This window comes from Dromiciops gliroides, chromosome 2 (assembly GCF_019393635.1).
Source record: "Dromiciops gliroides isolate mDroGli1 chromosome 2, mDroGli1.pri, whole genome shotgun sequence".
Classification (NCBI taxonomy): Eukaryota; Metazoa; Chordata; class Mammalia; order Microbiotheria; family Microbiotheriidae; genus Dromiciops; species Dromiciops gliroides.
This window is the reverse complement of record NC_057862.1, coordinates 594,496,753-594,523,795: the sequence shown is the minus strand read 5'-3', so window position 1 is coordinate 594,523,795 and position 27,043 is coordinate 594,496,753. Positions and strand designations below refer to the sequence as shown.

The window sequence follows — 27,043 nt, the reverse complement described above, 5'->3', positions numbered from 1 at the left end:
AATGTTCTAGCCTATCATTATCATCTCATTCTTGGCTGTAGCTATGTATTTAGCATGTCATCTATGTGTTTATCCATGGCATATTGATAAAGGTATTAAGCAGCACATTCCAAAGAAGTAATTTTGAAGAAATAGTATAAAATATCCAAAAATGTATAATAGCAAAAGATATGAAGAATATCCAATGGGCAGCTCCATTAGTATGCTTTTGTCATTAAGATAATTATCCATGTTTCCTCAGTTTATCCTCTTGCTTCCTTGTCTCAGTCGCTGTGGGTGAAATGCCCTCCATAACTTCTTTCTCTGATGAATTTCTACCAAGTCTTTAGAGTCCAAATCAAATGCCACTATCAGTAAGTGCTGGGTATACAGATAAAGGCAAAAAAACCAGTCACTGTTGTTGAACTCATGGTCAAATGGGGAAGACAGCGTGTAAACTAGTATGTACAAATGAGATCTCTATCTTTATATGATATATACGGTATTTATATGATACATATAAATATGTATAAATCTTATTGAGCAAAATTGCATTTTTGTCTTCCCCAGTTTATATCTCTATATAGATATATATGACATCATATATGCTTATGATAAATTGGAGACAACAGAGGGAAGGCTTTGCACTTTTTATTTTATTTTTCTCCCTCCCCCATCTTGAAGCAGGCTACACGAATGTATATGTGTGTGTGTACCCAAATAAATTATATATACACACACACACACACACACACTTCATATGCATACATATACATGTGTGTAAGATCATACTATACGTATTTCTATTGTCAGTTCTTTCTCTGAGGGTGGATAGTTTTTGAGTAGCAAAATCTGAATTTAAGTCCAGGTCCTCAGACTTTCCACTATACCATATACTGGTTTCCAGCTGTCCCTTACCTCCAATCCTTGTGAGAGGACATTTTCAGAATGAAAACGGGAGAAATGTACATTCTTGCTTTTTACAAAAATAGCTTCCTGAAATCCTGGCTGCCATCCTTATCTATGGGGTGTGGCTGGCTAAGGGAGAGAAGTAGAAGGGATGATATCAGGGAGGAAGATGGGAAGAAGACAGGTGGAGCAAAGAGCACATAACTAAGGGAGCTGCCAGATAGATTTATTTTTCTTTATCTCCCTATCTTAACCTGAAAGGTTTCTATGTACAAGATATAGCAGTCTACTGCAGAACAACAGCTGTAGGCCACTTTTTTCAGTCTTCCATAATCAGTTGAGTGTTTTCTCTGGCTTCTGCATGGGGTAATCACATTTGGGGTGGGAGTGGGGGGCTTCCTATCCTAAACTTGTGCTTTACCAATCCCTTTGACTTTGCCTTTCTCATCTCCTTCCTAACAAAATGTTTTTCAAATAACAATACTTTTATTCCCCAGAAATGGACATACATAACAACTTGCATGGATGACCTTCCTCTACAATACAATAAACATTTATTAAGTACTTACTATGTGCACTTAGCCCAACCATAACTCTGTATTGCTCTAGCCAAACTGGATTATTCTGTGTTCCCAGAATTTGTTCCATTGCTTTCTAGCCTCAGTCCCTATTAATCAACATTTATTAAGTGCCTACTATATGCTTTACACCAGTGCTCAGTGCTAGGGGTACAAAAAGAGGCAAAAGACAGTCTCTGCCCTCAAGAAATTTACAATTAAATGGAAGCAATTTGAAAACAAATATATCCTATATCCAGTATCCAAGATAAATAGGATCCTTGAAACATCCCACCTCTCTTTTGAATTCCCACCCATTCTTTAGAGCCCAAATGCTTCCCCCCTTCCCCCAACCTGGGTCAGTAAAGATTGTCTATCTCCCTCTCAGACCTCATAAAGTCTTTGTTTTGTTGTACTTGTCCAACTCACTGTGGATACTCCCTCTGAACCACATTGGTGCAGATCGTCATCAATCCTCACCTCATAGCTAGTCTGAGATTCTTGTAGAAATCCTCCACAGCTGGGGGAGTGAGCGTCCCTCCCTCATCATGTGTTTATTTTGTTTTATACTAATGTGCAGCATCTCTCTGCTAGGCTGAAAGCACAGTGATGGCAAAGACATTCTGAAATAAACTTTTCCCTTGGGCACCTGCCACAGTGCTGTTACACAGTATGTGTGTTGGCTGAAATGTTTGAAATTAAGCTAAGTTCATTAGGCCTTCTGAAATCTACCTTCAAAATCTGGTTGCTCACTAGATGGTTGCTTCTTAGTATGCTTGAAAGATCAAGAGCGAAGAGGGAATGAGAGAAAAACAAGGAAGAGAGAGAATATGTTCAGACGGTTTTCCTTAAAGATAGAATTGTGAAGACATGGAATGTGCTGCCTTAGGCCAGGTGGTAGAAGGTTCCTCTCACTGTAGCCCTTCAACCAAAAAGCTTGATGACCTTTTCTTGGGTCTGATACAGAGGGAGATTCTTTTCAAATATGAATTGGACTAGGTGACTGTCACCATTAGGTTCCTCCTACCTCTGAAGATTCTTTGAATTAATTTCTTTATTTGCTTTGTGTGTTTTTTTTTGTTGTTGTTTTTTGTTTTGGGGGGGGGTGCTTTTTTGTGGGCAATGAGGGTTCATTGACTTGCCAGGGTCACACAGCTCACTGTGTCAAGTGCCTGAGGCCGGATTATAAGTTTAGGGTGTGCTTTTTGGGGGTGGGAGGGAGGGAAGGAGGCGGGCCTCCAGTAGGATGTAAACTTGGGAGCAGGGACTTTTCACCTTTGTCTCAGTATGTTAGTGCTTGACACATATTAGGCATCTAATACATTCCTGATTTGATTAAATCCTCCTTTCTTTTCCCCACTGGCCCTGAACAGTCATAAGAAACTCCACAAGCTCCTAGAGTTTGGATACTTCATTATCTGCTCGCTCCAGACCTCTTCCTCTAGTATTTTTATCATTTTACCTTGTCATGGAAGAATCACCCTTAGGGGATGAGGTTTAGGGTTTGCCTACTTTTCTTCTAGATTGGGAATTAGGGGGAGAGATTGTCTTTGCGCTTCCCTAATGTTAACCTAAAAGAAGCAAAGTTTCCCTTTTAATGTGAAATCCATCCAGCGGATTGACAGTTGGCAGAAGAACAAATTATTGTGCTGTTTTTCTTAGAAATATCCTAATCCAAAGTTTCATTTTGATCTTGTTTCCTGGGCTGGGAGAGTCTGACCATATTTCGACTGTGAGGCTGAACTAGACTCTTAACTCTACAGTAGGTGATGCTATTTTAAAACAAATTTATTTTATCCTCAATGCACCTGACAAGGGATTTCTTGTCACAGCTGTCAGAATTTACCTGGGGCTCGTTTCTTGAGGTGCATCTCAGTAAGGCTTATTCTGGATGCCATTGTATCATTCCTTGAGCCTGTTGGATGGAAACCGTCAACCTTCGATTAAAAAGAAGCCTAATTATTCCCTTCTACCATGAGCATTATAATATTAAACAAACCAACGCCTTTTTTCTTTAATACCTATATTACCTTCTCTTACTCTTCCCTCTCCTGCCAAAGTTTCTTTTCTTGATAGTTTGACCCTCTTCTCTGTCTTGCCCCCAATTCCCACATCTTGGGGTGCCTCTGCCTGTTGAGTCTGGACTGTAGAGCAGATTCAGAAAGGTGATTGGACTCTTTGGATGTTTGCCCATACCCTCTGTTACCAGGTTCACTGCATCAAAGGTCATGCTGTGAGGGCCTCTTTCTCCTCTTCCTGGAAGCAGGGGAAAGGACTTTGCATACAGGGTTGGACGGTTTCCACATTCATTTACCCAACTTTGTAAACCAGTGTTAAGAGGGCAGGTTAACCACAAGGCTGTAGGAGGCTGTCCAATTACACTTAAGGGTGCTATAACCAGGCTGACCTTTTTCTTGATGTTGCTATGTTTTTGTCAGAATAGCAGTATAGTCCAGAAGGAAATGTTAGGGACCCTGATCCCAATCAGTCTTCATTTTCTCCTCATTCACGTATCCAAGTCAAAGGGGCACATAAATGCTGAATTAATATTTGTTGCACTGAACTGAACAAGTATTTAAATGCTTATGGCATAAAACACATTTCTTTGTTCCAACACAAATAATCACTGAACTAGACTCAGCTTAATTTTGTATTAGATGTAGCAGTGGAAGACCAAGGTAATTGATGAGGATGTGCAAGGAATGGGAAGTTTTTGTGTAGGCAGGCGGCTAGTTTATTGACCAAAGGCTCTGAGAACATTGTATGTGATTTAAACACAGTGTTCCTTCCTTGAAGGGCCCCAATAGCGATGGGTAGAGCGCTGACCCGGAATTTCCCAAATGGGGTGTAGTAGGATATTTAAAATTTTCAACCTAACTACTTAATGAATGTAACTGTTAGATATTTCTTTTGACCTAGGGGCAATGTGAAAAAATTACAGAGCCACAAAGGGTTTTGTGAACTGAAGAAGTTGGGGAACTTCCAGCCCAACCTTCACTATAAAAGGATTTAGAGCTGCAAGAGATCTTAAAGTTCATTGAGTAGAACTTCTCATTGGATAGATGAGAAACCTGAACCTTAAGGAGGTTGGGACATGCTCAAAGCTGTTAATTTGTTAGAAAGTCACCACTGCCACTACCACCACCACCACTGCTACCCTGACCTGATTTGATTCATGGTTTATCTTGCTAGCCATGTTTTGGAATGAAATAACTGAAATAGAATACCAAAACTCGACCAGTTTTTCTTGTTTTGGAAAATAGAGTTGATTTTCATAAAACAAAATATTGCTGTTAATATCTAGTGGATTTATTATTATTTGAAATGAATTAAATATTTTAAACTTGGTTAGTTTTAATGTCTAAGACAGTATATAATGATGGGCTACAATCCATATTACAGGAAGTCTTTGGGGTCCTTTCCATAGGTAATTAGATCATTCAATAGAGACAGAAAAATTGTACTTGCCTTCCCCTGTTAATTATTTCCTATTTTTCTGTACATAGTTTGCTTTGCATATATTTGTTTGTATGTTGTCTCCCTGATTGGATTGTAAGCTCCTTGAGAGAAAGGGGACTGTCTTTTGCCTGGTTTTGTATCCCCACTGTCTGGCACCTAGGAAGCACTTCATAATATTTATTTATTATTGTGTATTGAAGTATCAGTTACTATCTATGTGTGATGTACACAAGACTCTTTTATACCCTCTCCCTCAAAGGGACAGGAGTAATAAATAGCTAGAGATCTTAGTACCATATTCTTCTTCTTTTATGTGAGAGTTGAACAGATATTTGTTGAACTGAATACTTAATAATTTTAAGTTTTATGAACTGGACATTCTAATACAAATAGCTGGGGAGGCATCTTGGTGCAATGAGGATAGCTGGCTTCTGGAGTTAGGACACACCCCCATTCCAGTCCCACCTTCGACAACACCTCCTACTTGGCTAACCTTGGACAAGTTCACTTTCATGTCTCAGGGCCTCAAGTCTCCTCATCTAAAATGAGGGTGTTGACTAGATGTCTCAGGTCCCTTTTAGATTAGTGTATATTCTCTTAGATCTTAGTGTATTCTCTGGGAAGGGGGAGGAGTAATAAACAAAGGGAATGGGACATTGTTAGTAACCAGTTTTTCACTTTCATTTATTATGGATTACCCACTTCTTGACTTTCAGACAAATGCCTAGTAAAGAAGGAGGAAAGTAGCTGTTTTGTTCGCATTTGGTTTTATTGTGCTTTTATGAAATTGCTCCTCAAAATGAGAGTGCATGCCCATTACTTTCAGAGTTATTGTACATGATTGCCTGTGCTGTAGTTGAAATTACATTTTTTTTTCTCCCTCTTTTTTTCTCAGATGAGCGTGAGGCTGTACAAAAGAAGACTTTTACCAAGTGGGTTAATTCACATCTTGCCCGTGTGTCCTGTCGAATCACAGATTTGTACACTGATCTTAGAGATGGGACGAATGCTCATCAAACTGCTTGAGGTTCTCTCCGGAGAGAGACTTGTAAGTGAGATTTAGCTTCATTCTGGATTTTCCCTTTCTAGTTGCAATTTAGAGGAACAATATTTTAAAAATTTAAAAATAATATTTTGTAATTTGTTGCACATTTGTCAGGACAGAAAGTGCTAATGGCAATGGTTTGGAAAATAGACAGTAAGTTTTTGAGTCCATAATGTCCTTGATATAATAAAACAGCCTCATTTTCTTGACTTTACAAAAAGTTCCTGCTTTAGTGAAATTATAGTTTGGTTGGTAAGGGTAGAAGCAGCATTGCAAAGTAGGTAGGGAGAGCACTTCTTTTATTTTGGAAGATCTGGGTTCAAGTTATGCCTTTGATAATGCATGTACTATTTGAGTGAACTCTGGACAGGTCCTTTAACTTGAGTTGCTTATCTGCCTTGGTAGACTGAACTTCAGCAATAAAACTACAGCTCTCAACACCCCCAGCCTCCCACTCCCCAAAAGACAAAGTAATTTAGTGTGGTAGAAAAGAGCTTATAGCTATGACAATAAATAAGAGGACTTGTGAAAAAGCAAACACACCGATGTTGGAGGAGCCATGAATTTCCATTCTGGAAAGAAATTTGGAATTATGTAAATAAACTGTCTAAAATGTCCATACCTTTGACCAAGAGATTTCTCCTGCCTTCATATATCCTAGGGAAGCCAGTGACAAAAACAAAGGGCCCCCACATCCTCCAAAATATTTATAGCAGCTCCTTTTATAGTATCAAGATCTGGAATCACAGTAAATGTCCGTTACTTGGGGAATGACTAAACAAATTGTGGCACATGAATGGAATGGAATGTTATGTGCTCTAAGAAATGATGATTTTGGTGAATACAGAAAAGTATGGAAAGACTTAGGAACTGATACAAAATGAAGTAAGCAGAACCTGGAAAACAGCGTACATGAGAAGTAATAACAAGGGCCAAACAATTGACATTGAATTTTATAAATTAGAATAACCGAAGATTGGCCCCAGAGAGTATAAATGAAAAGACACTTCCATCTGCTCTCCCCCTCTGTCCTTCCTTCCTTTGCAGAGGTGGAGATTCCATGAGTATGGAACACTGAATACTATGTCAAATGTTTTCAGAATGTTGATTGGTTTTGTTGAACTTGTTTTGTTTTTTCTTCATGTTTTTTAAGCAATAGCTCTCTGGAAGGGGTGAGAGAGAAGGCTATGGGGAAATTAGATGATGTAATAACAAACGATGTCGAGAAAACCTGTTATTTAGAAAGCTTTGCCAAAAAAGTTCAGAAGGGGGGAATAGAAAAACAGGGCAGTTTTGATAATTACCCTAAGTAAGTTCATTGTGTCCTATACAATCCTACCATTCTTCTCCCCCTTCCCCCCATCCCCTCCCAGTTTTGGTTATATATCTATATATTGGAATGTCTTTAGTTGTTGATAGTGAGTTCATAATAAAAAAAAATTTTAAAGGAACTTTTACCATTTACCACCGGTTTGGACTTACTGGGCAAATCATAATCTCCATGGACCTCAGTTGCTTTATATGTAAAATGGACTAAATGATCTCTAAAGACCTTTCAGCTCTAAATCCACAATTCTGTGCCTCCGTATCTGTGCCTCCCACCCTCCGCACTTCACCACCCACTTAACAGTCGCCCATTGGAAATTTCTAAGTGGTTGTCCTGGAAACACCTCAAAGTTGTCATGCTCAGAACTGGATTCGACATCATTTCCCTCAGACCCTCCACTCTTGCAAACACCTTCTTTTGGTTAAAGGTACCACGATCTTTTCAATCTCTCAGGTTCATAACCTCAGCAGCATCTTCAATTTTTCTCCCTCATCCTTTTGGTTAGTTGCCAAATCTTGCTGTCTCTGTCTCAGCAACATCTTCCTCATAGGGCCTCTTCTCACTAGCTTCCATCTTAGTGTAGGCCCTCATGACCTCTCATCTAGCATATTATAATAGAGTCCTAATTGATCATCCCAAGGGTTTTACCACTAGTCTATCCAGCACATTAAGGCCAAAATAATTTCTCTTGAGCACAGATCTAACAGTATTCATGCTTACTCAGTGAACTACAGTGGCTTTCTCTTGCATCTAAGATGAAATATAAACCTGGATGTATCTTTTAAAGCCCTTCACAATGTGCCCCTAATCTGTCTTTCCTGGCCTTTCTTTCCCAGCACATAGTTGTTGTTTGAATGTTTATTGACATACTGGCCTTCTCTCCATTCTGTGGTGTTTAAAATGAAATGTGTGGTCACCTTATTTCTGTCCCAAGTCTGGGGAAAATTAGCTGGGGTTTCTAATATATTTGTTACTTATAAATTAGAAGCTTTAGCACCAGTTGGGGGGCATTAAGCATTTATAAAGCATACCAGGTATTAGTAAAAAGAGAACACCTGCGTCAGAAAGTTCAGAAAAAGCCTGTCTAGCCTAGAGCTCCAGCTGGCTTGCTTCTTCCTCCAAGTCCTCCACCAGGAGCCTGTCTGAGACTCAAACTGGTGGTTGAAGCTTCCTCTGAGTCTGGAGGAGAGGCGGTCCTTGCACTCAGCTTCAAGCTAATTGGCTAGCATCACCCAAATAAATCCATTGGTTCACTAGACTTGAGGGTGGTCCCATGTTGAGGTCAGAGTTCATACCCTCTGAGAACATTACCCTCTTTTTTTTTTTTTTAAGTGAGGCAATTGGGGTTAAGTGACTTGCCCAGGGCCACACAGCTAGTAAGGGTTAAGTGTCTGAGGTCGGATTTGAACTCAGGTACTCCTGACTCCAGGGCCGGTGCTCTATCCACTGTGCCACCTAGCTGCCCCTTTATTGATTTCTTAAAAGGAATATTTGAGCTGCCATTTATTTTGATTCTCGAAAAGTACGGTTTTCATTTTCTTTTCAGCTCATTTCTTGTGTTGAAACTTTTATTCTAGGGTGGAGGGATAGGGGAGTGTTTTTATTGTCTCAGTGGGAACAATGCTTCTTGTGGAATTTACCTCACTCACAGGCAGGGAAGCTGTCAGTCCTTCAGCAAAAAAAAAAAAAAAAAAATCTTCCATTCAGTTTCTGGGTTCTTTCTGCATTGGTTCTGATATTGACTTTTGTTTATATAGCTTAAACACAAGAAGCTTAACCAGTTACTCTGAACTGACCCAACAGGTTTTGTCTCAGCACGATTTGAAAAATGGATGCTCTCTTCCAGCCAAGCTTATTCATGGGCATGGATAGTGGCCAAGCTGACGCCTAGGGAGAGGGAACCCTACATCTGTAGTGACGTCACCAGGAAAATATGATGGTGGTGGTTGACAGTATTGCCAGAAAACCTTATTTTAACGTTTATCTCCACCTTGTAACTTGGCAGGAGCAATCTGTTTTGCCCAGACCATCTCACACATACCTTTGACCTCAGGCAAAAGGCTAAGCTTATACCCCATCACTGCTATTAGCAGCCTTGAGAGAAAATTGCCTCTTCCAGCCATTACCATTACTTTGATTCAGTATGGGACATCTGGTGTGCTTCCTGGGAGGTTTATGACAGATTGCCCTGAGTAAAAACTTGGAGTCAGATTGTCCTCCCTTCCTGTCTTGCTTTCCTGCCTGTTTCTTCACAAACTGTGCCCTGTAAAAGACAATGAAGGGGACACATTCAGAATGAATGTTTTCTATATGCTATTTGCTCCCTGGGCCTATAGTCTGTTTTCCTTATTTCCTGTGTTGGTTTGTGGGTCAAACCAAATAATAAACAACTAAATAAAAGGTGGTTCTTCTGTAAAATCTGGTCAGTTTTGGTGAGAGGATTTTTTCCCCCTCCTGTTGTGATGGGAGGGAGAGAGTTAGTGGTTTGTGGCAAGAACCTTTTATCCTCCAGTCCCTTGGATTGTTTTCTAAATGAGGCTCTTTCAGAAATTGATTAAATGTATTGTGATATACAACTTATAAAATGATAATTATTACTTTCTAGCTAGATCCTTTATTGCCTCTTAATGCTTTATTGTCATCATTTTGGTTTTTATCGATGTTTAAAGAAATAAATGTTTAGAAAGTGATCCAGACTCATTAAAAGTCACCTGGGGGGGGGGGCAGCTAGATGGTGCAGTGGATAGAGCACTGGCCTTGGAGTCAGGAGTACCTGGAGTTCAAATCTGGCCTCAGACACTTAACACTTACTAGCTGTGTGACCCTGGGCAAGTCACTTAACCCCAATTGCCTCACTAAAAAAAAAAGAAAAAAAAAGTCACCTGGGGAAGAATCATCCAAATTTGTATTCTAGCATGGAAAGCTCTGATCCTTTTTTTGCAAGTAGGGACTGAAAGCTACAGCATTTATTCTATGTGAGGGTTTCTGGCCCAGAATAATTTGTACCTTATAAATAAGATCAGAATCATTACTTTCTCTTCTGGATAGCATAACATTTACTGTTTTTTTTGCATGTGTATTTTGGGGTGGGGTGGGCAATGGGGAGGTTAAGTAACTTGCCCAGGGTCACACAGCTAGTAAGTGTCCAGTGTCTGAGACTGTTGAACTCGGATGCTCCTGAATCCAGGGTTGGTACTTTATTCACTGTGTCACCTAGCTGCGCCCCCCCCCCCCCATTTACTGTTAAAAAACCATTTAATGTTGTAAGACCATTATCCCCCTTCCCCTCCATGACTATGGACAGTAAAAGCTTTGGCCCCAATCAAACAAAGACAGGACTGGAAGAGACTATCTGATTTGACCCTTTGCTTTCACAAACATAGCAGATTGCTCTTCAATGACATAACACTTTGCAGAACTCCCAAATGACATAATTCCTCTTGTTAATAATTTGTTGTAGCCCTCCTTGATTCTCTTTCCAAAGACAAGGGACTCTTAGAACACAGTGCTGAGGGAAGGAAGCTTTCTTAGCTCATTGAGAGCTTTTTTGTCCCTTCTCTTTGAAGTTGACTGACAACTTTGCTTAGCTAGGTGTAGTTACTTGTACCATGAAGGCTACCAGACTCCCTCATATAAACTAGGAACCACCTTGGGGGGAGTGGACCTTCTGAGTGAGGGACTTGTATAGAAGAACCTAGATTTCTACTTCAACTTTGAAAGGAGGCAGTTATTTCATATAGTCTTTTCAAAAGGGTGGTGAATGTTTGCATGATGAACTCGTGACATCATGCAGTAGGGAGGCAGAAATCATTAGATTATCTGCAACCGGTAATCGAACAGCAGATAGTAGAAGAATTGGATTCAGATTTAGAATGTCTTCTTTCTTTGCCTATTATTTTGCATCAGACATTTTAAAATTAACCTTAAATCATAAAGTTGTGGAGCCGGCGATGGACTTTAGAATCACCTTTCTGAAGCCATCGTCTATTATATTTATATTCTTTCTCCCTCTTTTCCCTCCCAGTAACTAGTTTGGTGCCTGTCCCATATGTGCTTGGGGAAATGCTTGTTGAATTTGAATCTAGGCCCAGGGACTTCTTTTACAGATGAGCAAACTTCTGTGATGCCATGCTATGTGGTTCACATAGTCTTTGTTCAGTCCCCTTCTCCCTCCCTAGCTCTCCCTGTTTTGGTCTGATAACATTCAAGTTAAATATGAAGACCCATTATTATTTAATCTTTGGAGCATATCTCTAATGCAGCAGGTGAAGTCTAAAAGCTGCAACAACTGCAGAGTTTTTCAGACTATCCTAAATTTCAGAGAGACCTGCCTACATTGGCATTCTCTCACTGTTGGGTTTCCTCTACTGGCTGCTGTCTTTGTCCGTTTGGAATTAGAGTATAGAGGACTAACTGCTTGTGCACTTGCATTGTCATTTCCATAAAAAGCCATTCAAAACCAAACTCTTCTTTGACTATTCAATATATAAATATGGGGTCCCTTTTAGCTTGGAAGGCCCTTCTTTTGGTAGACCTTCACCGAGGCAATTAGTTGGCCATTAACAATACAAAAGCACTTCTTATTCTCCATTAGTCTCTTTCTACTGGAGAGAAAATAACTTTAAATCCCCCCCAGATTCAATCCCTCCTGGCTGCCTTTAGGGAAACTGATTTCTGAGGAAATCCTCTTATACATAGGTTCACCTTTTTTTGTATCATGGACACCTCTTGACAGTCTAGTGAAACCTATGGATCCCTTCTCAGAATAATGTTGTTAAATGTGTGAAATAACATACATAGGATTGCAAAAGGAAGCTCATTTTTCAAAATTACAATTACTGAAAAAAATTGTTTAAAGTTAGCTGGAAAACCCAGTGACAAAAAAGCTGGTGGACCTAAAAGACAATTATAACTGTTATCTTCAAAGTTCAGTTCTTAAGCCTATAGAACACATTCACCCAAGTGTCTCCTTCCCAATGCTACCACCATCTCTAGAGCTTTCGCTGAATTACCCAGGTGGCATGGTGGCCTGAGTGCTAGTCAGTAAGATATGAGTTAAAATATGGCCTCTCTAACACTTACTATTTGACCCTAGGGAGGTCACTTACCCTCTTTTTGCCTCAGTTTCAGTATCTGTAAAATGGGGATAATACTAGCACCTCCCTCTCAGTTATTGTGAAAATAAAATGAGATGAAGTTTGGCAGTTCTTTGCAAACATGAAAGCCTATATATACCATGTGTTGCTGTTGTTGCTATTGTTATTATTACCACCACCACTGGCATGGAGGCCAGTCCAGGCTCCCCTTCTTTGGTGCTGCCCTTTTCATATTTCGACGAAATGCCGTTTATTCTGGGATGGGTCTGATCTAGGCCACTGGCTTAAGTCTGTTATTCCCAACACAAAAAATGTTTTCAAAACAAAAATCAGTAACTTGCTATTGGCTTTAGTTAGGTCAGAGCTCAATGAGCATTTATTAAGAGCCTCCTATAATGACAGGCACTATGAATCCTACTTGTTGTTTGTCCTTTGTTCCGGAAGAGAGCCATGACATCAGGGTGATTTCATGACTTGCACTGAATTGGATTTAAGTGAGGGCAGGCTGTGTAAGGTCACCAACTTCACTCTCCTCCAGAACCATCTGGGTCCAGTGGCAAGATATATGTTAGAATGACTGGAGATGGTCCCGGATGGTTTTTTTTGTTTGTTTGTTTGTTTTTAATTTTTTAAATTTCTTTTAAAATTTTTTTGGGGCAGGGCAATGAGAGTTAAGTGATTTGCCCAGGGTCATACAGCTAGTAAGTGTCAAGTGTCTGAGGCCGGATTTGAACTCGGGTCCTCCTGAATCCAGGGCCAATGCTCTGTCCACTGCGCCACCCAGCTGCTCTGCCCCAGATGTTTTAAGGCAATTGGGGTTAAGTGACTTGCCCCAGGGTCACACAGCTAGTGTCTGAGATGACATTTGAATTCGGGTCCTCCCAACTTCAGGGCCAGTGCTCTATCCACTTCACCACCCAGCTATAGATACAAAGAAAGGCAAAAGAGAAGTCCCTGGCCTTCAGGAGCTCACAGTCACTAATAAAAAAGCTGAAATAGACTAAACTGGCATAAAAAGATAATAAAACCAGCCAAAAATATTTATCGAGTGTCTACTACACACAGCACTCTGCTAGGCGTTGAGAAATAAAGTAGGAGATGATTTCTTTGCCTTTTAAGTTCATAACCTAGTCAGGAGGTCAGCCTTGTGGAGTTAGAGATGCCCATTATATAGAAGAGGCTCTGTCCAGTACCCCATACCATCCTGATATACTACTTTATAAATAGGATCTCATTTTATCCTCATGACAGCTCTGGGTAGTAGGTGTTCTCCTTCAAGTACATTATATGTCAAATGCATTTTATGGGCCAACTTGGTTAGCCTAATCAATAACTGTAACTTTCTTTCTGTGGGAAAATATATTATTAGTTCCCAAAGTTGGAATATATTCAATAATAGTCCAAGATAACTATTGAGCAAATCTGGGGCCTCAAAGCTCTATATGGGTTCAGAGAGGAGTTGAGAGTGAGATAAGGTTTCCTGGAGGAGGTAGGACTAATGCTAAGAATAGGTTAGAATTTAAAATAGGTATAGAATATTGGAGGGGGAACATTTCACCTGTAGCAAAGAATTGAAGGAGGAAGCCAAGGTGTGTTTGGGAAACAATGGTTTATAGAAGGTGGTTTGGGAAGAAGTAGTGGTGAATCACAGGCAGCCTGTACAGGGATCTCAGATAGACAAAGGGAATGAAGTGGGTTATATGTGGGTTTTATTCGCTTATTTTTTAGATGGGCAAATCCCTCTTGCTCTTACATTTGAAAGCTCAAAGGTTGTGTTGTGTAAGGAGCCACTTTGTAGTTACTATTGTGAAATGAATTTCTTTCTCAATAATAGGAGGTGAGGCTTAAACTGGATCTTGAAAGAAGGAGAGGGAGCATTTGGATAGGCACTGAAGCATAGGGTGAACAGTCTGGCCTTGAGTGAAAGATTAAGGGAAGAATAAGCAAGGTGTGTTTGGGGGGAAACTGAGACTGGCCTGGCATAGAATAGGGTATTTGTATATTAGGTTACTGCATATTGTGTGTATTAGGTTAAAGAATAAAATATTGGGGGAAATGAACATCTTAGACTATAAATGGTATAGATTACTAGCGTTTTGTAAGTGCCCAGGGTACCTACTGATTGACACGGGCTAATCACTTGCCTCCCTCAACGGACCTCTCTCTAAGTCCTTAATACTCCCCTCTCCTCATACTTAGATCATTTTGGTGGTTCTGACCCCCCCCTTCCCCCCACTCCCAAGTTAAAAACCTTTTCCTCTTCTCTAACTGCCTCCTTCCTCACCCATCCTCCTCAACTCTACCTCCCAAATGTTCCATCCTCAAATTTACATACTCCTTTCACTGCTCTGTAGGCAGTCTATGTATGCTTATTCTTCCCCCTTGCCCCTTCTGTGCCTTCTGGAATGCATGGCCTATAGCTAGGTGGTGCAGTGGGTAGAATGCCCAGCCTGAAGTCAGGAAGACTCATCTTCCTGAGTTCAAAATCTGGTCTCCAGACACTTACTAGTTGTGAGACCCTAGGCAAGTCACTTAACCTTGTTTGTTTCAGTTTCCTTATGTGTAAAATGAGCTGGAGAAGGAAATGTCCAACCACTCTAGCATCACCCCACTCCCACTTCAAACCTTAGTCCATGATGGGAAGGTTGAAATACTCTTTGCTCTCCATTATCACTTCTCCCTCCTCCCCCTCCCCCCTCCCACTCAGTGCCTTCTCTTTTGAGGTTCATGCAATTTAAATTTGTTCCAGTCCAGATCTTGATGGTCCTTGTTGATCCCCTGCAGTCTCCTTTCCTCTATGAACTATGTTTGTTTAGTAACTATTTACATGAATTAAATTTGTAGCTTAAAAGATTATAGCAATTTTTCAGCCACTGCCTCTAAATCTTCATTAGGAATGTTTGTTTTTTTCCTCTCATTAATTAACAGCATTTATTCTCTCTCCTCCCCCTGCTAAGGACAGATTACTCCAACTGCCTTCTATCCTGATCATTTGCTGCTGAATGTAGGTAGGGAAAGTTATGAAAACAGGTTTTGTCCATTATGCATTTATGTTACCAATTTCAGCGGAGGCCCTCGGTTCGGCAAGACAATCCTTTTATACCTCCCTAATTGCTTCCCAGTCCCCACTTTTGTTATTCCTGTCTTTGCTTTTTGCTCTGTAGACCTTCCATGGCCCCCCTTTACCACCCCCCTCTCAGCTGATGACCTCACTGCCTACTTCACTGAAAATTTGAGGCGATGCTCCAAAAGCTCCCTTTTCACCTCTCCTCCCATATGACATCACTCAAAACCTCTCTCTGATCTTCTCCACGCATCTCAGATGAAAAGCTGGTCCTTCTCCTTGACAAGGCTTGTAGAGGGGTCTCTCTACATGCAGGGGCCCCTTTGAATCTTATTCCATCTTCTCCAGCAGATCTCCCTCTATTTTCCTCATTCCCTCTCTCATCTACCATATCTCCCTAGCTATTGTCCTAGATCTCTCTTTCCCTTTTCAGCCAAACTCTTGGAGAAAACCACATGCACTAGGTGCTTCTGCTTCATCTCCTCATTTTCTTCTAAACCTCTCTGGCTTCCCACCTCATTATTTAACTGAAATGACTCTAAAGTCACCAGTCCACCTCTTTGACTGCCAAATCCAATGGCCTTTTCCTTAGTCTCCACCCTCCCCTGATCTTTGATCCTGTTCTGTGCTCTGTAGGTTTTCATGACACTGGTTTTCCTTCTCCTTGTATGTCTTCTCCTTCTCAGTTTTGTTTGCTGTATGTATCTTCATCTGGGTCAAATCCAGTAATCGGATGTCTTTGCAGGCACTGCCTTGAGCACTCTTCTTCCTCTATACTACTCAGTAAACTATAGCTCTGGCCAGTAAAACCGCTTTTTATCTCGAGGGCAACAAAAACAGTCCATGGGTTTGCTCGCCCTAGTTTGTGGACCCCTGCTCCATAGACTGTCTTATTTGGTGATCTCGTGGCTTCTGTAGGTAGCTTAAATGATTCTCTCTCTTGGATGATTCCCAGTTCCCTGTACCCCTTCTGAGCTGCTCCAGTTCTACATCTCAAACTGGATCTCCCATAGACATCTCAAATTCAGCATGTCCAGAACAGCTCCTCTTTCTGGTTTCCCTCTTACTGTGTAAGGTACCACCCTAGCCTTTTTACTAGTAACCCGTATTGTCTAATCTCTTGTCAAGCCTCACCAGTTTTACCAGATGTGCCTCTCTCTTCACTTGCATAGCTGACACTCCCATACGTTTTTGTTTGTTTTTGGTTTTGGTTGTGGGGCAATGAGGTTAAGTGACTTGCCCAAGGTCACACAGCTAGTAAGTGTCAAGTGTCTGAGGCCGGATTTGAACTCAGGTCCTCCTGAATCCAGGGCCGGTGCTTTATCCACTGTGCCGCCTAGCTACCTCCACATATCTGAATTCTTGTTCCGGTTGGTTTTCCTGCCTCAAATCTCTCCCCACTCCAGTCCATAGCCATAAGCTTGCCCTGGTAATTTCTCTAAAGCCCAGGACTGACTGTCACTGCCCCCGTGCTGCTTGTGCTACAGAGGTTTCCCATACTTCCTGAAGAAATAAAAAACTGTATTGGGCGTTTGAAAGCTGTGTGTAAACTGGCCCCCTCTTACTTTCCAGGCCCCTAAAGTGTGCTTCCCCTATGCACTCTCTAATCCCATCATGCTGTTCACATTGGACGCTCCATCTTCTGACTCCGTGTCTTTGCATTAGGCATGTCCCTCACGCCTGGAATTGTTTTCCTCTTCTCCATCGCTCCTTGGCTTCCTTTGAGTCTCAGCTTGCATCCTGCCTTCTGCAGGCCACCTTTCCCACCTCCCATCACTAGTGTGTTTCCCCTGAGATTGACTTCAATGTACCTTGTATGTCTGGTATGAGAAAAATGTTGGCGGGTTGTTCTTCCTTGTTACAATGTGAACTTGAAGGCAGGGACTATGTTTTTGCCTTTCTCTGCATCCCCAGCGTTTAGCACACTGTGCCCGGCATACACTAAGGGTTTAATAAATGCTTGTTGCCTGACTCACTGACATTTTGTTTCCAGTATGTATTCTATTATCTGTCTTCATAAAACTGTGTCTTTTAGAAATGACCATACCATAGTCTTTAGTCAATAAACATTTTTTAAGCACCGGGGATACAAAGAAAGACAAGATAGTACCTACTCTTAAGGACCTCATAATAATGTTAAAGGAGAGACAACATGCAGGCAGCATATACAAACTATGAGAAGGATAAATTGGGAATAATTAACAGAAGGAAGGCACTAGAATTAAGAGCTAGAAAGAAAGGGACCTTACATAGCATCTAGTTCACACACCTACCATCATTTCAAAATGGAAAAAAAACACCCAAAACTTTTTTTAAGTAGTTCAGTAAAATTAAGCAGCATACCTGCTGATTCTGAAAGTGTTTATAATGCTCCCCACTCTTAGTTCCCAACCTCTGCCAAGGTTTTCTTCAAAAAGAAGTTGTTATTATTGTTTTTAATCTATCAGTGTTTGGTTTAAATTTTGGAGGTTCTTCATTAAATTATTGTAGTCATTATGTATGTTCCTGATTCTGATTACTTCAGTTTGTTTCAGGTCAATAAATCTTTCCTTGCTTCTCTGAATTTTTTACTTTTTTTATGTCCACCTTGTATCTCATTACACTCAGGTGCCACAGTTTATTTAGGTAGTCCCCAGTCAACTGATAACCATTTTGTTCCATTTCTTTGACCCTAGATTTTTTTTTTTTTTTTTTGTGAGGCAATTGGGGTTAAGTGACTTGCCCAAGTCACACAGCTAGTAAGTGTTAAGTGTCTGAGGGCCGGATTTGAACTCAGGTACTCCCTGACTCCTGGCTGGTGCTCTATCCACCGCGCCACCTAGCTGCCCCATCTCTAGATATTTTTAAATGTCCTGTTCTTCAACCCTGCTTAAAACCACAGGCAACAGCTCCATGCCTCAGAGGGCATCAACACCGAGTCTTAGAGCCCACATGACTCTGGTGATCATGTAGCACAACCTTATGTTATAGACAAGGAAACAAAGGCCCAAGGAAGAGTAGATGATTTGGCCAAGATCTGTCACATATCTCGTTAGGGGCAAGCTGGGAATCTAACTACTTGGTGTGCTGTTTATTCAAGTCCTGCCCTCAAATTGTTTTTTTGTTTGACCTTGGTCCCCATTAAAGATGGGACCAGATAACTTCCTGGTCCACATATCCTTGAGAAGAAAATTTTCCCTTTTGCTTGCTCCTTCCCATCAATTAGGTGGCCAAATAGACCAGCCTGGACATAGTTATTTTCCTTCTGCCATGTTTGGGGGTTACAAATAACTCCTCATTATGACCATTACTAGATCAGGAAATTGAGACACCAGCAGGCTGTCCATTTGCCCAAACTCATCAAGGAAACACCAAAAGTGGGTTCTTATTTTCTAGCCTTAAATTTCTCATGCAGATGTGTCAAGCTGTACTCTGGCCTGCTACAGAATTAAGTAAAGGGGAAGAAGACAGTCTGTAGTATGGATGGGTATGTAGAGGTGTGCTTTAGCCAGCTTGAACTGATGAGCCTGTTGTTAAAATTTCAGCCTGAACACTTACACCCGATGCCTGCGACATAGTAGATGCTTAGTAAATGTTTATTGATTACATCTCCAGCAAATGCTACAGGGCAGGGATTGGGTTATTATTTTGTTGATTGTCTAGGCTTAAGAAAGTGATGGAGAGAATGTTGTTAATATAGATTAAATTTAAAAGTGTGTGCTCTGGGACAGCTAGGTGGCGCAGTGGATAAAGCACCGGCCCTGGATTCAGGAGGACCTGAGTTCAAATCCGGCCTCAGACACTTGACACTTACTAGCTATGTGACCTTGGGCAAGTCACTTAACCCCCATTGCCCCACAAAATTAAATAAAAAAAATTTAAAAAATTAAAAGTGTGTGCTCTATGTACATATGCACATACACATACACACATATATTTGAAATACTGTTGTCCACCCCTGGATAGACAATAATGGAGCTATATACATGATTGTGTTAGAATTGGAACTAGAAAAGGGGTCAAGCAGTGGAACTGAAAAGACAGATCTACATCCATTTTCCTTAGAAACAGTAAAGGGTCTGTGTTGAAACTGGAAACTTGTTATTCAATTTAAACAGGGGCCAAAAATACCTGGAAGGAAAACCAGATTAGAGCCTTCTGCATTGAGACACTGTGGACCAAATATTGAAAATATTCTTTTATAAAATTTTCATGTATTCTTCCAGAAAAGGTTGCTAAGTTAGAAATTTAAATTATCACCTTGAGAATGAATATTTCTAGGAATGTTTAACAGTAGTCAAGGAAGGAAAAATGCTCTGTTATCTTGTGTGAAGAGAAGCTTAAGAGTATTCTGAAAGACTTTTAGAGGTTAACTGTGAGATCCAAGATGGAGATCTGGGATAATTCCCAATGCCTTCTTTTTATAGGTGAGGAACGTGAGGCCCAAGGGAGTGTGAGCAGCTCACCTGGGGCCAAATGCTAGGAATAGTAGAGCAGGAATTTAATCAAAGATCCCATGTACTTTATTTCCACTACACCAAGCACTAGCCTGGCGGTATGTCTCCCCTGTGCTATGCCTAGCATTCCCCATTGTTAACATTTCCTTCCGCTTGTGAGGATGACATTTACTAAAGTAAAAATAGCTTTAAAAAAAACTAATACAGATGAGAAAATTTACATTCTAACTTTATTCTTTTCACATGGAAATTTCCCACCCTTTCCTTCTGTTTCTGCATACTTGAATCATTTTGAGATGGTGCTTCCACAGATAGGCAAGTCATAACATCAGCATGCATTTTACACATAGTATATTTTAAAACCTCATTTTATTAATTTGGAATTGTTTTTCTGTTTCATTTAGTTTCCTCCTCTTTTCCTCATAAGCAGTCAGTAAACTCTCTAAGGATATTGACCCCAAGGCTGGCTCAGGTTCTAATCTTGTCCTCTTGAAGAAGCTCTGTGACCTGGGCAAATCATTTAATCTTTCTAGGCAGCTAGGGAGTACAGTGGATAAAGTGCTAGACTTCTTTGTGGCCTCAGAAAATTAGTAGCTGTGTGAACCTTAAGTTTCTTCAAACCCATCCATCCATCCATATGTCCATATCTTGGTTTCCTTTCCTTTCCTTTCCTTTAATTTTTTAAATTTTATTTTATTTAAATTTTTTTTTTTTGGTGAGGTAGTTTAGTTGGGGTTAAGTGACTAAGGTCCTCCTGCATCCAGGGCTGGTGCTCTATTCACTTCACCACCTAGCTGCCCCTCCTTTACTTTAAAATGGAATTGTAACACTATGCCTCCTTAGGACCCCCTCCCCTTGAGAAGATCCCTCTCCTTTCCCCCAGCTTTGAGATGAGATTAATGTACACAAAATAAATTCAAACAATAAAACTTAGTGGATACCTCTCTCCTAAAAGAGAAGGGGTTATTTGTGTCCTTGTCCTCTTCCTTCCTAGGTTATATACTAGGTTATATATTCTTGTGGCAGTAATTATTGCCTTTAGTATATATTTGAACACTTTACTCTCCTTTTTTCTTCCATCATCCAACCACATATACATGACAGGGACTCAGGAAATACTTTTGAATTGAGCAGTACAAGAAAATAAACTTTTATCATGCCCATATTATATGTAAAAAACTTTGTGCAAGGAAACGATTCCTGCTCCCAAGTTGCTAAAGTTGGGACTGGGGGAGAGCCAGCAGAGAGATATTAAGTACATGTATGGAAACAATAATGATAATATTGAAGCAACCTTTCCTAAAGACTTCTACCATATAATAAATAGTATTAGGCCTAATTTGAGTTATTTTGTTCTTCTTGGAACTGTGGTTTTCTTGCTGATTCAAATAGGTTCTCCATAAAATGAAGCCAGAAGAATAAGGCTTTAAGATATATAGGAAACAAGGATCATAATTCACGTGTTTGCATCTTGAAAAAGCACGTATGGTGTCTATACTTTGCCTACTCCAAAGCACCTTGCCTTCTTTCCCAAGAGCATCATCTTCAAAGTTTGCTCATTTGTCTGCCACCTACAGTTTTTTCTCTTCTACTGTCATTGTGTTAAATTCCAGTGGAGTAGGACTTGAAGGTTAGCATTACTATAAATTAGGTTTTTTTCCTCCCATTGTTTTTGCATAATACTACTTTTATTGGAAAATATATGAGACATGAAACCTTTTATGAGCAAAGTTCATTACCTCATAAAAAAGAGTATATTCCTTTTGTGCTTTCAGTAAAACTGTACAACTTCTGAATTTTGAAGCCATTTGGTGACTTGGCTTGCTTTTTCAAAATGGAAATATTAACATTTTAGTGCCCTTTATAATTGTGATGTCTTTATTTAGGGACATTAAAATGTATTATGTATGGTAGGTTTGCTCTTAAAATTGTTTGTTGTACTTATAGATATGAATACTCATGAGGGTAAAAATGGAAAAAGCTGTTTGTTAGTACCCCACCCCCTTTTTTGAGCCTCAAGGAAAGGGAAGGAATAGATGAGAAAAAGCATTTTTTCTCCTAAGAACTATCTTGCTTTTGAATCTTGGGCTTTGAAAAGTGATGTTTCCAATTCTTTTAATTAGCTTGATCAGCTACTAGAAAACAGTGTTCATCTCAACAGTAAGTTTTCTCTGCCCTCACTTAATTTTCATAACATTATCAATTTAGAGCTGGATGTGACCTTGGGAATCATCTAGTCTAACTCATTTTACAGATGAATAAACTGAGACCCACAGAGATCTAAGTTTATGTAAGTCGTAATAGCCAAACTGGTATTTGAACCTAGCTCCTCTTATTCCAATCAAGTCCATTGAGAATTGTAGACTCACACAGTTTGAGTTGCTACTTACCTGTGTGACCTTGGGCAGGTAAGCTTGCTGGGCTTAAAGTTTCTACAGCTGTATCATAATGAAGTTGGGTGATCTCAGTGGTTCATTTGAGCCCTAAAATTATGATCCTTTAACTTTAGAGGCCAGTTCGAGTATACCGCCTATATTTTACAGATAAAGAAACTGAAGTTCACAGAAATTATGCCTCACCAGAATTGAGGTCTCCTGGCTCTGAATTCATTGCTTTTTGAATCATAGCACTTTGCTGGGTATTTTGAAATGCAGATGAGTAAACCTGTCAAGCAAGGATTTTGTTTTTGCGAGAATGCCACTAAATGTGGAATATGTTTGTTCTGATTTATTAAACTTTCCCAGTTCATGGGAGATGGTTTTTATGCCCTGGGACATAAGTTCTGCTGAGATATTGCAAAGAATTAGCCGCAATAGATCTGGAATAGTTATCCTCTGTCTTTTCAAGGAGACCCTTTTCTGTTTGCTGACAGGAAGAAGTTGGGTTTTTTTTTTCCAATTCGCAGGAAAAAGAATTTTCTACTTACCCATTCATTCTTAGTGTTTTTGTAATGAGAGACACAAAATCAAGTGATTCTTTTTTGTTTTGTTTTTTGTTTTTTAAGTGATTCTTTAAGAGAGCATCCTTCAAAATAAAGTCTGAAGGGACAGTGTAATTCTAAATTCAGGTAGGATATTCGACCGCTGTGGGGTTTTGACTGTGGCCTTACCTTGAACTGATACTGAATCAGCATTTATTACATGAGACTGTAGGCAAGGAGAAGACTTATTTCCCGCCCCCCATAAGGAAAAAAAAGGGAATAAGAAAAGGCTAGAGCTAAGTCTCAATTAATGCACATAAGGAATCCTGTGTAGTGGCTGCATTATTCTGATTTAAATGGAATATATCCATTGGATTAGAAACAGTGACCTTTTTTTAAAAAAAACATTATTATAACTTTAGATAGTGCAAATTTGAATACATGAGACAACTTCATGGGGTTCATCATTTGTATTAATTGAAACACTTCAGTTCTATTGATGAAAATCACAACTCATCCATCCTTTCTCAGTTTGTGAAGCTTTTGTTTATGGCTTCTGATAAGACCTCCACCTGGAGGTCACTCAATACTGGAGAATTCTCTCTTGGTATTAAATTTAATGGGAGAGGAATTGTTGCCAGTGACCATTTTTTAATCCCAGCCTAGAACCCCATCCTGTAGGGAAAATAAGCTAAAGGGAAATGAAATAATGTTATACTGCTTCCTCTTGCTATACAGGAGAAAGGGCTTTATAAGCCAGCCTGCCTGCTACTTTTAAGTTAAGGGTTTGTAGGCCATTACAGTTTTACTATCAAGAATCCAAGGGTATGTCAGATGGAGGAAGATTTATTCCAGAATTCAAATCTGGTCTCAGATACTTACTAGCTGTGTGACCCTGGATATGTCACTTAGCCCTTTTTGCTTCAATTTCCTCACCTGTAAAATGGGGATAATAATAGCTGCAGTCTTTTCTTGTTGCTTTCTTGTGGCCAAATACAACTACCACCTTAAATTTTTATAAGATAATGTACAGAGCGGGCAGCTAGGTGGCACAGTAACTAAAGCACCAGCTCTGGATTCAGGAGGACCTGAATTCAAATGTGGCCTCAGACACTTGACACTTACTAGCTGTGTGACCCTGGGCAAGTCACTTAACCCTCATCTCTCTCTCCCCCCCCCCCCAAATAAATAAATAATGTACAGAGATGGGAAGCCAAGGCAGATAACAGGACAAATACAAAAGCAGGTTACACTAGAGCTCAGGCTGGCCAAGCTCGGTTTGGAAAGAGCTAAATATAATTTTTTTGAAAAAAGAGTAAGATCAGAGAAAGAACAAGAGTCCTGCTTACTTGCAGCAGTAGGATGACGGAAAACAAAGAAGGCGGAGCAGCCCAATTCTCCTTTTACTTTTGTTTCTTCTTGTTGGAACTTGAAAGGACAGAACAAAAATGACCAGAGCACAAAGTTGCCCTTCATGTAGTCTTGTTACCTGACATGGGATGAACCCCCATATTCAGGTTCTGAAAGAAGGGACAGACTTTTGGTCACTGAGGTGTTTCAGTGATATTTAAAGATCACAGAGAACAGAAAGGGAACTACAGAATTGGAGAAAGGTCTGTGTTGTCCATGTATTTTATTTCATTTTTTTTAAAGACGTATTTGGGGTAAAGTGACTTGCCCAGGGTCTCACAACTAGTAAGTGTCTAAGGCTGGATGAGAATTTACCTAGTGAGTGAGAGAGAGAGAGAGAGAGAGAGAGAGAGAGAGAGAGAGAGAGAGAGAGAGAGAGAAAAGACTTCAAAGTATTGACAAGTGAATGTGACAGATTCCTAGGAGAATATTTTTTTAAATTATCTTATATTGATTTGTAACTTAAATTTTTTTAAATTCCCAGTGCCTCCCTTTGCACTCCTCAGCCACAAAGCTATCCCTTAAAGATTTTAAAAGAGAAATAAAGTTCAGCAAAGTCAACTTAAGACAATAACTTTGTCTCATAGTGTATACAGTATTCCACACCTATAGTCCTCCACTTATACAAAGAAAGGCAGGAGATATATTTTTTCTACTCTTCTTCGGGGACTGACTTTTGTTGATATAATTCCATTGATGTACTAAAGAGATATTCAGTGAATATCCAAAAAAAGAAGGGGCAATCATAAAAAGAATTATCATAGATTCATTAAGAACTGGTCACTTACACCAGATGAGCTTTATTTGCTTTTTTTCAGGGGGAGGGGCAGTTATTACCTGGTTTGATTATAGTAACTTGAAGCAGTTGATCAGGTTTTTAGTGAAATGTTTGATAAAGTATCATGCTATTTGTTTGTAAGGTGGACTAGACAGTAATAGAGTGCTCGGATGGATTCAACCAGCCGGACAAAGTCCATGTGAAAACCCCATGGAGAGGGGTTCTGATGGGCAAGCCCAATAGGAGTCAACAACCAACAAAGTTAATTCAGTCTTGGGCTAAGTTCATAGGAGGCATAGCTTCCAAGAATAGGGTGGTATAAGTCATTCTGTACTCTACCCTGGTCAGACGATTTCTGGAGTGTTGTTATGTTCAGTTCTGGCTACCATGTTTTAGGAAGGAAATTGATAATAAGAGAGACAGCCAGGTGTCACAGTGTTGGACTTGGAACCTAGAAAACCTCAGTTCATTAATATCTGTCTCAGAAAAGTATTAGTTGTGTGACTGTGGGCAAGTCACTTAAACCTCTCTTCAGTCTCAGTTTCCTCATCCATAAAATAGGAATAATGCTAGCACTTACCTCCCAGAATTATTGTGAGGATCAAGTACAAATGAGTCAGCATATGTAAAATGCTTGCATGAGCGCTTGCGCGCGCGCGCACGCACACACACACACACACACACACAGAGTCTAGCTGCTATCATCATCATCATCAATCTGAAGGACTGGAAGAATATACTAGACTGGTTGGGGAAAGGACTAGTTCCAGCCCTATATCTGTCTTTTTTTTTTTTTTTTCAAGTCATTTATGCTCCTCGGCTTAGGCTCAGTCATTTGATAAAGAGGGAATCAAACTACATGATGTGTGTATTGTCCCTTCCTGTACTGAGATTCTAATGGTTCTCATACAGACATCATAATAAAATCTTTGTATATAGACATTCTCCCCCTCCCCCTTGAGTTATTTTAGTGTTGGCTTTTTATATTCATTGAGTCAAACAAAGGAGAGCAATTTCTGTAAATTCTATTAAATGTTTCAGCAGGAATGGTATTTGGCCATCCAGGAAGCCCCTGATCCTACAAACACTGGCTAACAAAAGGTCTTTGTAAATATGAACAGCTATGTCCCTGTCAAAAGTCTCACCTCCCCGTTGCTCCTTACTGTTGCTGCCCCCATTCCATGGCTTCTTACCCTTCTGTGTCCCCAACTGATGGAGCCACCCAAGCCTAGAATCCTCTGGCCCCTAGAAAGAAGTAGTGACTAAGTTATCTGACCTTCCCTTCCTTACATGCATTTCTCAGGTCATTGAAGCCCTGTCACCCACAAACAAATTATTTCTCTATTTAGAGTCCCCCACCTCTTTTTCACTCTGTAGGACTGGAAGATGGGGACTATAACTGGGAAGATGTCTTCCCCAAATTCAGAAAACTGTCGCATCCTTGTCACTTAATAAGATTCCATGGGCTGTGTGACAGCCTCCAACTATCATTTATAATGGTTTACTTGTGCCACATGTTCCAGGTTACAAACTCAGTGACTTAGAAACTTTTAAAATACAATCCGTTGTGCAACTGGACATTAGCTATGTTGCTTTTTGCTCTTGTGGAATTGAATGTAGACAAGTTCTGCTGAAATTTTAGAGTTGATGTTATAGCATGAACTGAGATGCCTAAAACACTTGACTTTGTGAAACAAGCAAATGCAGTGTTGCTACTTTGAAGAAACTAAGTGCACCTTTTTTTTAGTGTTCCATTTTCAGGTCACAAATCTCCCAGTCTTTTGTTTTTGTTTTTGGTTTTTGGTTTGGATTTTTGATTTGCTTAGTCTGCAGTACATTCTGTGGTGACCAGTACAGACTGGCAGCTGGGCTAGCCAACTCAGATGTTTAGGTAGTTTGTTGGTGTGTGTGTGTGTGTGTGTGATTTTAAACAAATGGCTATTTTGAGAGGAAGGGTAGATGCCAATCTGTGATATCATAGGTGTAGGGAAACTATTACATTAGTTGAGGAAACTCTCCTCTGTCCATGGAGGTCAGTGATGATTCTGTAACTTCTGTAGTCT

At 40.1% G+C, this 27,043-nt stretch overlaps 1 protein-coding gene across 1 annotated transcript in view; it reads left to right on the top strand.

The window, feature by feature from the left end:
* The window catches only part of SPTBN1 (spectrin beta, non-erythrocytic 1), a 269,957-nt gene that overhangs the window by 159,563 nt on the left and 83,351 nt on the right, over positions 1-27,043 (top strand). Inside the window, 2 exon segments of the mRNA XM_043984887.1 lie at positions 5,800-5,903; positions 5,905-5,952. Coding sequence (XP_043840822.1) covers positions 5,800-5,903; positions 5,905-5,952 — 152 coding nt within the window.